The following is a 12,989-nucleotide window of genomic DNA, read 5'->3' on the forward strand; positions in this document are numbered from 1 at the left end:
TCATGCGGGACCTTGTTGCATAGATTATTAGGATTTCGATGCAGGGAATATGGAAAGCCAGTTGTGTCTTCACAGGAATTCGAATTTCAGATTTTCCAGCTGCCAGTTGCTCGTAGAAATTCGCCTATGAAAAATCGCTAGGGCGAATGTGATAAAACCTTCCAACGTAAGTACCAAAATAATTTCAGAATTATTCGACAAAAACTTTGCTTATCAAATTTTCGAAGGAAATTCCATCTATAATAATTTTTAATATTTTTAATGTTCAGAAAGCATTCAATCCGATTTCTAAAGTCAAAATTTTGAAAATCTTGAATTCATATCTCAGATCAGGTTAGGTTATTGGAACATAAGAGTTATCTTCTTAATGTAAGGGATGCCTTCGTGGAGGACTTTCTAATAGAAATCTATTGTTATTAGTCTTCCGCCAGGGAGAAAGCCACGAAAAAGCCCATTCGTCTAGGATCGAACGTAGGTCGAACTCGGTGTTCAACGGTCTCGACCACTATCGCAATTCATATTTCCGATATCAAGTAATCCGGTTCGGGGTCAACCTGTGTCTCAAGATTTAAATATCTGGCTCAGTATCAATATAAATTCCGGCTATTCAAGCAATATTTTGGGAATCCATTACTGTAAAATGCTGAAAGAATGAAGCATGGCGAAAAATTTGAAATTTAAATTAACACTAATTTCACCTAAAGTTGTTTATTTTATAGAAAAAAATTCCGAGTATTTTGGAAGAGGTAGGTAAGCAGAAAGAAAAAACTATTTGAACAGCCTTTCTTCGTAAAATTTCTAAATTATTTTGCTCATCGAGCTGACGTTCTGTTTAAGCTTCGAAAAACAACATTACATATGTATCAAGTCAAACTAAAGCGCGCATGCGCAATAAGTCCGGTTCTCTCGTATTTATAACAGCAAAACCGGTGTACAAGCAATCCTTAATATTTCATGCTTAATACTTAAATAAAATATCTTGTTTGGTTGATTTTAATTAAAGCGAAGCACAAGAGAGGTAGGCTGCAAAGAGAGGGAGCATTTTTGTATAAATTTTTAAGGAAAACTGATTCATTCACGTAACTCGCAGGAAAAAGAAACATGAAACCCGAACAAATCAAGATGCAACCAACCCGTTTGCCAAGATTGAAATAAATCTTTTCTTTGAGTATTCCCTTTTACCAGATTTCACATAAATATTCTATCTACTAACAATAGATTGCATGAAAAAGGAAGACAAAAAACTTTCGATTAAAATTAGTTTTTAATAAAAATGTACATTTTAAGGTTATAATAATCCATACATATTAAAGTTGTATAATTACTTATTAAAGTTATATAATTACTTGCTAAAATAATGAGTCTAAAGTCACTTTATTTACTTTTTTACCCGCTTTGTTTTGTATTCTGACAAGCAATCCCAAGATTTCTGTGATGAAATTATGTCAAGCGTCAGAATTTAGAATTTATTCTGTCTAGACGCATTTTAATCAATAGAACAGAATAAACGGGCGGGATAACTTTTCACATTAAAGAAGTAGTCTCTAATATTTGACCTGGACGCTAGACAATTTTTTTTTTCCATTTAGATGCACAATTACACATATGCTCAAACTTCGCATAAGATTTCAAAATGTTTACATAGATTATTGTTTGTTTCTCTATTTAAATAATTAATTAGTCTGAAAATGCGATAAAATTTCCTACTTTAACCATACCTCAAATACAAATATGCACTTAATTTAATTTTTTTATGTAATTTTCATTAGGTTATCCTCACCTGGAAATGCCGACGCCTTGTCCAAAAGACACAGCTCGGGAAGCTTCCGAAATCATACTAGGGTCGAAAAGAAACGCAAGAAAGATTGCCAGCTATTCTCCATCACAAGTGATCAAGTGCCTTGCGACCGCCTGTTGGATTGCCATACGGATGCGCCTTCATCGCCTGAGGAATACATCCAAGATGTCCAGGCCCGTTTTGAAGTGATGCACTGTTCCGCAAGAAAGCGAGTCAACTTGGCGACTGAGAAAGTGAAGTCAATACAACACGAGAGCTATTGGACATAGATCCAGCAAAGGAGACAAGGTGTGGTTGTGGAACCCGATTCGACGAAAAGTAATCAGGCCTAAATTACAGCCACCTTTGGATGGTCCGCGCACAGTCCTAAACAGGCTGAATGACGTCATGGTTCGGATCCGTGAGTCTTCGAACTCTAAATATAAAGTCGTTCATTACGACAGGTTAGCTCATTACTATTGCCATAGTACGTAGTGTAAATAATTGTAAATAGTGTAAGACCATGGTCCTTTTTGTTTCTAAATGTGTATTTAGTATTTGTTTTGTATTTAGTATTTGTTTAAAGTTAGTTATTGCGTTTATTGTTCATGTTGATTGTTATTGTAATGTAATGCTTAGTATTGCATTTATGCCTTAGTTTTAAGTTTGGCTTCCTGTCCAGGGATTGTACTGCCCGGGACGTGCTGACCTTGGAAAGGGGGCAGTGTTACGGATTTGGTATTTAAATAGCTAATATTAGTTGAATTATAAATTAAATTGTTTTATTCCCTGTTCAGTGCAGCGCGTGACGAATATTATGAGAAAGCTAAGCCGGAAAAATTAAAAATGCAAGAGCACGCGCATTTGACATTTAATAAATATCTCTTTGATTTCGAGAAAGTTCCAGAAAATTCTCGCGCGCGATTTAAAATCTTATAAAAGGAGGAAAACCTCTCAGTTCAGTGTGATTTGAGTTAGTTACTTAGTTTGTTGTTTTAAGTTTGTTTTAGAAAACTGCTCTTGCTGATTGTAGCAAATTCGCGGATTAGCTTTCTTTAGCTGTTTTGAATTAAGTTCTCTTGAACGTTTGAGTAGTTAGAAGATAACTACTGTAATATGTAATACTGCACGATTATTTGAGGACATTTAATCATATTTGTTGTGATAATAATAAATTTTGTTCATTTTTCATCGGACTTGTGCATTCATTTCATAACGAACCCGTACGCACGCAACAATACGTTAGTTGTTTATAATACACCTTAGACTTTCATTACCATGGTTTTAAATAGATACTTTTTATTCGATCTGGTTGGTGGTAATTTACTTAATAATGCCGTAACATTTTAAATTTTATGTTTTAACCAGCAATATTCTGATATTAGTCTTTTCACTTCATTGTTTATCATTTCACGATTATTTACTATATATAAATCTCATGAAAGTTTCCTACTAATACAAAATTGTGTCGATGCAATACTTCAGAAAAACCAATCTACAGCCAACGTGCTAACTCGGATATATCTGGTGATATTCAAAGTGTAGCTCAGGGTTATGGTCCACATGAAGAAAATTTATGCAGTTGGCACACGATACATTCACAACAGTTAAAGATGGTAAATAGGCTTTGCCTATATACCTTTAAGACCAAATATTCGATAATTTAAATAAACTTCGAATTTTATGTTATGAGAATATTTATATGCTTGTGCAGGACGATGTTAAGCATTTTATCTACCCTTTGCAAAGGAAACAAGTATTTCTCATCTATCTACATCCATTGCAACATAATTTAATCCGCAGTATTCTTAAAGCTTCAGCTTCTGAGGTTTCACAACCTGTTAAAAATGCGAAACACTATGCCCCGCTTCAGTTATCTATAGAATTTATCTAAAAATAAAACTATCAAAAAATTGCAGAACGTCGTATCTGTGAAGGAAATCTGAATAAATATTGATCAGGCCAAACCAGTTGCGAAAGAAGGATTAACAACTGTGTATTAAATTAAACAAGGTATAGGATTAATTAAAGAAAAAATCTGAGTTGGACAAACCATGTCCTCCTTGTACGGCCTATTGAAATATACACAATTTTTTGCTGCATTTCATTTAAACTTATTTCCTCGAATTTTATTAGAGATATATTTCACATTCAGTTAATTCAGCTCTCGCTTAGCGGCAAGGCAAGTACACAAAAATTCAAAATCTTCATTAAAAATTGTAAAATACAGAAAATCGTAAAACATCAAATGCAGCTAGAAACAGCTTAAAACAGTTTTTAGAACTGAAATTGGAGTTTTAATGCAAAAACAAGCAATTCGACCAGCGGGCACGAAGACGTTTTTCAGTGCACAAAACTTATAAAACCTTATTTTGCATTATTTTTATTTTAAGAAACGTTTCTCTTCTGATTTCAGTTTCCTACCAGAATATAAATTTAAATACTCGATACTACACGATTATGTGTAATCATTAATCGTCATCTTCACAATAATGCGCAAGTATCATTCTGAGTGTATCATTTCTATGAACGCATAAATATTTGAATGTTTCAGCTCTATCGATGTATGTATAGCCAAGTAGGATAATACATGATTATGCATTTTCATTAATCGTCGTCTTTTCGTATACTGTGCAAGTGTCATTGTCAGAGTATCATTGCTGTTAATGTGTAAGCGTTTAAGTGTATCATTTCTTGTAGTGTATGTATAACCATACAGGATGATACACAATTACGTGTAATTAATATTCATATTCCCATTAATACACAAGTATCATTATCAGTGTATCATTTCTATTATTAGTGTATCATTTCTATTATCAGTGTATCATTTCTATTATCAGTGTATCATTTCTATTATCAGTGTATCATTTCTATTATCAGTGTATCATTTCTATTATCAGTGTATCATTTCTATTATCAGTGTATCATTTCTATTATCAGTGTATCATTTCTATTATCAGTGTATCATTTCTATTATCAGTGTATCATTTCTATTATCAGTGTATCATTTCTATTATCAGTGTATCATTTCTGTATAAGTAGTTATCGTTTGTCTGTCAGCCAGTTGTACGAAATGAGGGAAGTATTGTAATCGTGAAAAATTTCAAGTATCTTATTTAAAAGAAAATATCCATTTTTACAGCTCTCGAATTAATTTAAACGATATATTTGTGCGACATCTGTGCGGACAAAATAAAGGACTATTTTCCGAAAACAGATTGTAAAATGGATTCTGAAGAACTTTTTTGTGACGTTGTTACGTACATACGTATCTATCTCGCATACTCAAAAACGAATAGCCTCAGAACGTTAATTTTGTATATGGGACTGCGTAAAATGTAGTAGTGCATCGGTTGCAATCGGCGGCACCGATATAGTGTGCATGCATATATATATATATATAATTTATTTACTAAATAATATTGATTAATTGGTTATCTCCCAAGTTTAATTATAGTAGGATTATCTTAAGAGTGAATCCATACTAGTAAGTTATATTTTGAAAGATGTTTTGACTTGAAGGAAGTGATTGTTTTTCATTAAATTCAATATGTGTATAACTCATACACAGATAATAAAATGATTAAAAAATTAAGGTCATAGTACCTGTTCATGGCTCACAATCACCCACTGAATGTTAAAATTAGTAGTTGATCGAACCGTCCCTGGCGGCAATGCATGCTTGAAGCAAGGAGTGATAGAGGTTCCTAATGTCTCCTGCGACGCATTCTGCCAGGCATTCACCAGTTGGTTCTCCAGATCTGCTATATTTTGTAGTACCTTAATCTGGGGGGGGCTACCATGCCCCAGACATGCTCGATTGGTGAAAGGTCTGGTGAACTTGCTGTCCAAGGAAGAGTATCAACCGCACGGAGACAGTCCAGACATATGCGAGCGGTATGTGGCCTGGCATTATCTAGTTGGAAAATGGCTGGTGATGATGTGCCATGAAGGGTTTTGCAACCAGCTGCAGAATGGTATTAACATATCGTTGAGTTGTTAAAGATGTAGGAAGGATGACTAAAGATGACCTACTGTCATAAGGAATAGCGCCCCACTCTATCACACCAAGGGTTATGGCTGTATGCCTTTGTAAAACAAAGTCTGATTGGGACCGCTGGACCCGTCCTCTCGAGATACGAACACGGGTGGTCATTTGCTTCAAGACTGAAGCGGGATTCATCGCTGAGCACTATACGATGCCAGTCTGATGGCAGCCATGGTGATTGGCTGCTACACCACTCCAAACGACTCCGCCGATATTGTGGGGGTCAAAGGCAAACGTCTTGAAGGCCTCTGTGAGTAATCCTGCCTCAGACAAGCGCTGTGAGATGGTGGATGGTACCCACGGGAGGTATACACGTGGCTGTAATGTGTTGAATAGTCGACAATGATACCGTTGGGGCTGTTCGGACCTGGCGAACAATCCTCGTATCTTACCTCGCATTTGTGATCCTTGGGCTTCCACAGCCTTCATTTCATCGGCAGTTTCTTTGTAGCAACCGTTGCTGCCAACATCTTTGCACAGCAGTGTTTGTACGCTGCAGGTGACGGCCTATTGCTCGGTATGACCACCCAATTTCACGCACCCTACAATGCGACAACGTTCGAAGTCGTTTAGTTGTCTGTGAGGTTTTCGATATCGTCGTAATGGTATCTTTAGTTGCTTCTTTACGGAATTACAATTTCAGTAACAGAAAAAGATAAATTTTCCGCTTCTTGGTGCTTCCATTTTTTTGGAGTGAATATAAACTTAGAGCATCTAAAGTTAAAAGTAAATTGAAGTGAAAAGACGGCAATTTCTCTATAATATTAATAATTGCATCCTTGTGTAAGAGGTGTAACGCAATATCTAAACAATTCAAAATTTAAAAAAGGATCATAGTGGTACAAACTCTAAAACCGAAAATGCAAAAAGGAAAAAATACACAAATAAAAATATAAAAATCTTCTTTTACTGAAATTCCAACTTTGAACTGATAAGGGGAAAATGAATTATAGCTTCATAAAAGTTGTTTAATATACTTCGAAAACGTGTTTCGTTCTCCTGGTTTATTTGAGATAATTGAAAAAAGAAACAAATTTTCATTACATTAAAATTCATATAAAACCTAAAGTACTGAATCTTAAATGTACTAGGATTTTCCCTACACGCCTTCGAAACACTTGGAAAAAAAGAATAAAACATAGCATTTTGTGTGTAGTCAGTTTGAAACAAACAAATAAATAAATAAATGAAACTTTACATTATGTCAAATTCAAAAAACCAAATTTGTCTAAAACTATTATACGCAAATTCGAAATTCAAAATCAAATATAAATATAGGCGCAATACAAATATATTTTAAACCAAATAGTCAATACAAATATATTTTAAACCAAATAGTCATTTAAACAGTAGTCTAAAAATAAACGGCACTCGACCTTCAAACGAAAATTTACTTAATTCTTCAGATGACCAAGCTGTGTTTCTAGCAGAATTCATAGTTGCTCTGGAGAAAATAGAAAATGGTAGTTCTTGGCAAAAATATGCGAAAAGGTTCAAAGTGTCCAGTAGTAGAACTAAGTATTTAAACATGTGTTCAAAAGAACCCTATCCTGTTAAACTTTATGTGCGGGGGTGTCAAACGTGGGGCCTGTCGTAAAAATTATTACTGCGAGGTAGGGTGTTCGTCGGTTCCAAAATGGCGGCGTTACGAATCTTCTAAAAGATACCGTTTTCTATAAAATTTGAAAACATGTAAGTAGTACTAGCTCAAAGTTGAGGAAAAGGGTAATATGTGTTATAAAAGATAAGTCTTCACGTAATCGGGGTACAAAACATCTCCGAAGCTAAAAAGCCCTATTTTTTTAGTAAAGGCCAGTATAAATTTATAAGATAGCAAAGAGAAAGTACACATAACTGAAAAGGGAAAAGAAGTAAGATTTTTGTACATATTTATATTAAATTTCATATCATAGTCATCCAAATATGACCCCCGATTAAGGTTTAAGTAATAATTTTCATATCACTATAGATGAGAAATTTAAAACTTTAAAGAAATTGTGCAAGGATGTAATTATTAATATTGTTGAGGAGTTGCCTTGTGTTGACTCCAATTTACTTTTTTTTTTAAACTTTAGATGCTTTGTTTATTTTACTTCAATCCTGCAGCTGACGGGTATAAAAAATTTTGTTTTTCATTTTCGCCTTTTATTAAGTTTCCTTATATACATATAATACCAACTCTTACCCGGCTCAGGGAGCTCAGTTTTTTATTATTATATGTCGGTAAATTGTGCAATTTTTGAAGCAGTTTTCAAAACAATCGAATGCATTGTCTCTTATTTTCTGCTTGCTTTTATAATTTATTTGTGTGTTATTTTTATTTAGGTGAAATTTAGTATGTTAATTTAAAAGAAAAATTAACGGATTAAAATAAATTTGCTATTTAAAATCTAGAAAATCAGTTATTTTCGTAACTGCATAGTTTTAGTGCACGTTTGAGCAGATGTGCTCAAAGTGTTCACGTAAGTGCAGTTGTGCTCACGTAAATGCAAGTTTGAGCAGACGACAGCGAATAATAAAAGAGTAAATGCTCCGATTCTGAAACATTAAATACGACATCTAAGGTTTCTGAAAGGGACCAGTTTGCCGAAAGAAATAAAATCACGTTTGCGGTGCTGATGTATATGGTGGAATAAATAGGAAAAGCTCTCGCTCTCAGTGTTCGCGGGAGCTAATGCCGCTTTATGATGCGCATCAGGAAATCAATGCAGTAACCCTGCGTGCGCTCGCCAAAGTTCGCCAAAAGAAAAGAAGGAAAAAAAGATTCTGCTCCTCAGTGACTTACTGCGATACCCACTCTGCCTACCCAAATCAAAAACGTACTTATCTCGCAGTGGAAGTGTAAAGAGAAGACCCGCTATCGCAAGTGTGCGTCCACTACGCAGAGAAAGTTTACTTCCGGTCAAAGGTTAAATCTACTTTTTTTTAAGCGGATTTCACTTCCCGTAAAAAATGTATGGCATGCTTCTCGAGAGCATTCAGCATTATGTTCAAACAGAATACGGAGAAGACGTGTGGAATAAGGCCTTAGAAGAATCTGGCTTTAAAAATGCCGTCTTCACCACCCACCAGGTCTACCCGGACCGCCTCATACCCAAGTTGGCCGCCGCTTGCAGTCAGCATACCATGCACACGAATGACAAAAAAGACGATTTTTTGTGCTTTTTTGGTCGTTGTTTCGTAAGGTTCTTCACCCATTATGGATACGATACTCTCATCCGTGCTTCGGGTAGATATTTTAGAGACTTCCTCAACGGCATTGACAACCTCCACCATCAGATTCGCTTCAGTTATCCTAAGATGCAAAGTCCTTCTTTCTACGTGGAAAAAGAAGACGTTGGAGGAGCAAGATTACACTACAGATCCAAAAGATCCGGATTTGGATATTACGTGATTGGGCAGCTAATCCAGATAGCACGGACATTCTATGACTTAGACCTCCAAATAAGCATCTTGAAAGATGAGGAAGACGGGAATGGTTCGTCAGGTTGCCACCTAATTTATGACTTAAGGTAAGAAAAGTTATCTTTTTATTTATCATTCAAATCTTTCTATGATAATGCATGAAAATAAGTTCTTAAGATCAGTTTTTGTTTCAGTTCCAACATTAAATTCCACGAACGTTCTTTCGAGGTAGCGCATGAGATTTTTTGTACTGATTTTACTGTACATCACCGATTTTTGTAAAAACTGGTCACTACTTTTTTATACTATAAGGTATATTCTTCCTCCTTTCTGCATGCCCTTCGTGGTTTAACGGGAGCACACTCGGCGCGTATTCGAAAGGTCAGGTTCGAGTCCTGGCTAGGGCATTGCTAATTTTTCATGTACTCCTGCTTCAAAAAAAAAAGCAATGACTATGTATACACTGTCCCCCGAGCTAAAAAGGAGGTGGATGATGACGATTGGGTCCAATAATCCCCGGTCCTCCATAAAAAGGAAAAGTATATATTTTCTCCCTCCTTTCTGCATGCCTTCGTGTTGTAACGCTAGCACACTCTGCGCGTATTCGAGAGATCCAGGTTCGAGTCCCGGCGAGGACATTGCTAATTTTTAATATACTTCAAGAAAAAAAACCCTAATGATTCTATAATACATATATATAGTTCGAGGTCATGGGGAAACGTTATTGTACCTAAGAAAAAGGCGTAGTGAAGAAATTAAAGTAATAAAAGTAAGTAAGCTTTTTGTACGGGAATCTTGAACAAGTTAAAACCAAATTGAGAACTTAAAGTTAAAATCCATAAAAGCATCGGTGAAATAATAAGCCGTATGTGTCTTTACATCGCCAAACAATATTTTTCCTTGCTCAGTTTATTTGTTCTTCCCCACTATGCGAAAAATTAGATGGACTATTTATCAGGAATGTGAAATATCGAAACTCTTGGGATTTTTAAACATTTCTCATCCCTTCTAAGAACTCTAAAATAGCATTTTCGGGTAATATTGCTTCTTTATTTGAATATGGCAAAGCATTAATGGGTTACGATCTTAAGCTTAAGATTTGCTTTTCTAAAGATCCTACTTTCTCAAATGAAGTTCTCCACAAAAACATACTCACGAGACTATTCTTTGAGTGCTTTGTGGAAATTCACTACCTTTTGAACAAATCGGTAGCATATAATTAGCAAAAATGAATTCTCGGAATGCTTAAATTTTGCGCAGTTCCAAGAGTCTAATAGCTCAAGTTTGAGATTTTTATCCCAAAGCGCAATTTCATTTTGGCATTTTGCGTTGATTCACTATAAATGACTGTTCACTTTTGACAAACCCTGTGTTAATTTAAAGAAATTAAATAATCAAGAACTTGCATAAATATATGTATGTTCCTCGCATTGTGATATAAAACAACGGTACCTAGTGCCATTCAATATTGAATAACGTAGCCCTCCACTCAAATATGGGCACGTGGAAGCCCGAATTTGGAATTTGTTTTATTATTTATTTATTTTTCTCTTTATTTCTCTTTATTTAATATTTTTAAAACTTTAAACAATTTTTGATTATCAAACTCAACGATTTCAGAGCGAGCAAAATTATATCTCCAGCGCGCGAGACTGTGTATCGATAATTCTAAAGATATGTTCTTTTTAAATACTTTGTGATATTGCTGTTAAATTTAATTTTATGATTTAAGTGCGAAGAACATGATATTTAATAAAACGTTAAAAACGCCCCTTTGGGAGTAATATAAAATCTGAAACCTTTCAGGGCTTTGTTTTTGTAATAAAATATTTATTAGGTATTTATTCAGTAGAAATGTTAAAACACATCCTCATGGAAATATAGCTCTTCTACATTGTAGATCATTTTTATTTCATATATTTTGCTTTATCTCTTCGCTACAATGCTACAAACGGATATTGCACATAATTCTAGTAATTCAGATAAGAATCCACCAGCTCCAGTTATTGAATGAATAAGACGATGTAAAACTGGTAATTTGATCTTGGTACAGATGCTAGCGAAAGACCAGCCTGCATGGATATTTTTTTTTTTTTTGTCTTGGGTAAATGAATAAGAATCAGTTTCCCTAAGCAAGTCCTCTACGAAACATTAATTTATCTGGAGTAGATAGCCATCGCTTTCTTTTCTGTATTCAAATAAACTGAGCTACATCACAACTCGATATGCCCGTGAAATGAAATTTTGAAATTGTCCAGCGCACAAACTTTTCGATCCTTTCTCCACCATTTATCTTCAATGACGACTGTATACTATAATTTATAAAATTAATATTGGAATGTATTACAGAACTGTGATTAGATACTATGTTGTAAAGTTTAAAATAGATAGAAAAGAATTATATCGCTATTGCAAAAAATCAGGGTAGAAAAATGCACCAAAAGTAATTGTTGCGTATACAAAACAAAAATCGCAAATTCAGGCAATAAATACTTTTATACGTGTGTTAAATCATATTTACGAAAGTGAAAATTACATTATATATTCTTTTATGTTAAGAGTGTTTGCGTCATGCTCTTTTATAGTTCTATGATTCAGTGTACCCTTTTTTTTTAAACGTAGCACTGTGCATATTTTTACCACTTTCTGAGTAAGCATTTCCTTGAATTTCCTTAGCGTATGTTTATGGTGGAATAGCTCTTTAACTTGCGATCCTATTTGTGAAATTCAATGATTTTCTGAACAGAAATGTTAGTTCTGCTAGTAATTTCAGCCTTGTAATATTTTCCAGGCAGGTTTGTGTCTGGTAACTTGGCAAACAAAATAAATACTAGTTTATCGTTTCTCTTGTAATACATCGAGGCTGCTCGCACATTTTTTAGAGGATTTTCATTGTAATTACAGAAATATTTTACCTGAAATTTGTAAGTTTTAGATCTTCCATAAATCCCTAATTCTTCACTACCTTTCTACATCATAATTTCCAAGACGATAAAATATTTTTATAGTTTCGGAAGAGGTATTTTATCCCATTCATCACCAACAGCTTTCCAAAATATAAGAAAGTTGTAGGTCGACGTTTGGACAACCTGCTTTTTAAAATTCCGAAAGCTCAAAAATGTATCGGTGATAGGCCAGAAGATTTAGTAGATATCGCTGCTTGATTTGTCTTGATGCAAATTCTACTGATAATCCACACTGTGTGTAAAGAGAAGGTATTTCATATTTGAAAATTAAGTATAACATATTTTTCTAATAATATGTGAAATTGATCTTAACATTTTTCTTTATTCTCTTTATTTTTAATTTCCGTTTTATGAAAAAACAGCTACAATCATAAATTCCTTAAGAAAACTTTTCTTTAGATTCTTTGAACCATGTTTTAAGACTTTTTCTCCTCTTAAATGGCTCCAGCCCACCAGCGGCCGAGCGGTAAAGTCGCTGAACACTGGTAGTTCGGTCCCAGGTTCGAATCCCGCGAACGGGCTGGCTGCATGGGCGTTTTGGTGGTTTTCCCCATGTGTAACGTGTATACGAGCCAGTTTCCCTTAGAAAGTCCTCCACGAAAGGCATCCCTCTTCTTAGGCAGATAGCCCTAGTGTGCTTTGCCATAATTAAATACACCACTTAAATGGCTCCCTTTTTATTGCGATCATTTAATTAAACCCAAGCTTGGTATGTTGTGGCAACATTTTTCAATTTTTGTCGGGATAAATGTTTCTCATAAAGAATTCTGCTATATGTCATGGAGAAAGA

General features: G+C 34.7%; 2 protein-coding genes across 3 annotated transcripts in view; both read left to right on the top strand.

Moving 5' to 3' along the window:
• LOC118191430 (uncharacterized) overlaps window positions 1–2,954 on the top strand; it is a 355,798-nt gene extending 352,844 nt beyond the window's left edge. The window contains exon 4 of the mRNA XM_085807210.1: window positions 1,770–2,954. Within this exon, the coding sequence (XP_085663336.1) occupies window positions 1,770–2,067 (298 nt within the window). The 3' untranslated portion in view covers window positions 2,068–2,954. The remainder of the gene's footprint in view (window positions 1–1,769) is intronic.
• Window positions 2,955–8,614: 5,660 nt separating this feature from the next.
• The window catches only part of LOC118200565 (soluble guanylate cyclase 88E-like), an 81,235-nt gene continuing 76,860 nt past the window's right edge, over window positions 8,615–12,989 (top strand). Inside the window, exon 1 of one of the 2 annotated variants that reach the window (XM_085807001.1) lies at window positions 8,615–9,340. In XM_085807001.1, the coding sequence (XP_085663127.1) occupies window positions 8,781–9,340 (560 nt within the window). In that variant the 5' untranslated portion in view covers window positions 8,615–8,780. The remainder of the gene's footprint in view (window positions 9,341–12,989) is intronic. The other variant, XM_085807000.1, reaches the window with a different exon arrangement.

The sequence above is a fragment of the Stegodyphus dumicola genome, chromosome X1, assembly GCF_044657685.1.
Source record: "Stegodyphus dumicola isolate Sdum_Otavi_A_Nest chromosome X1, ASM4465768v1".
Taxonomy (NCBI): domain Eukaryota; kingdom Metazoa; phylum Arthropoda; class Arachnida; order Araneae; family Eresidae; genus Stegodyphus; species Stegodyphus dumicola.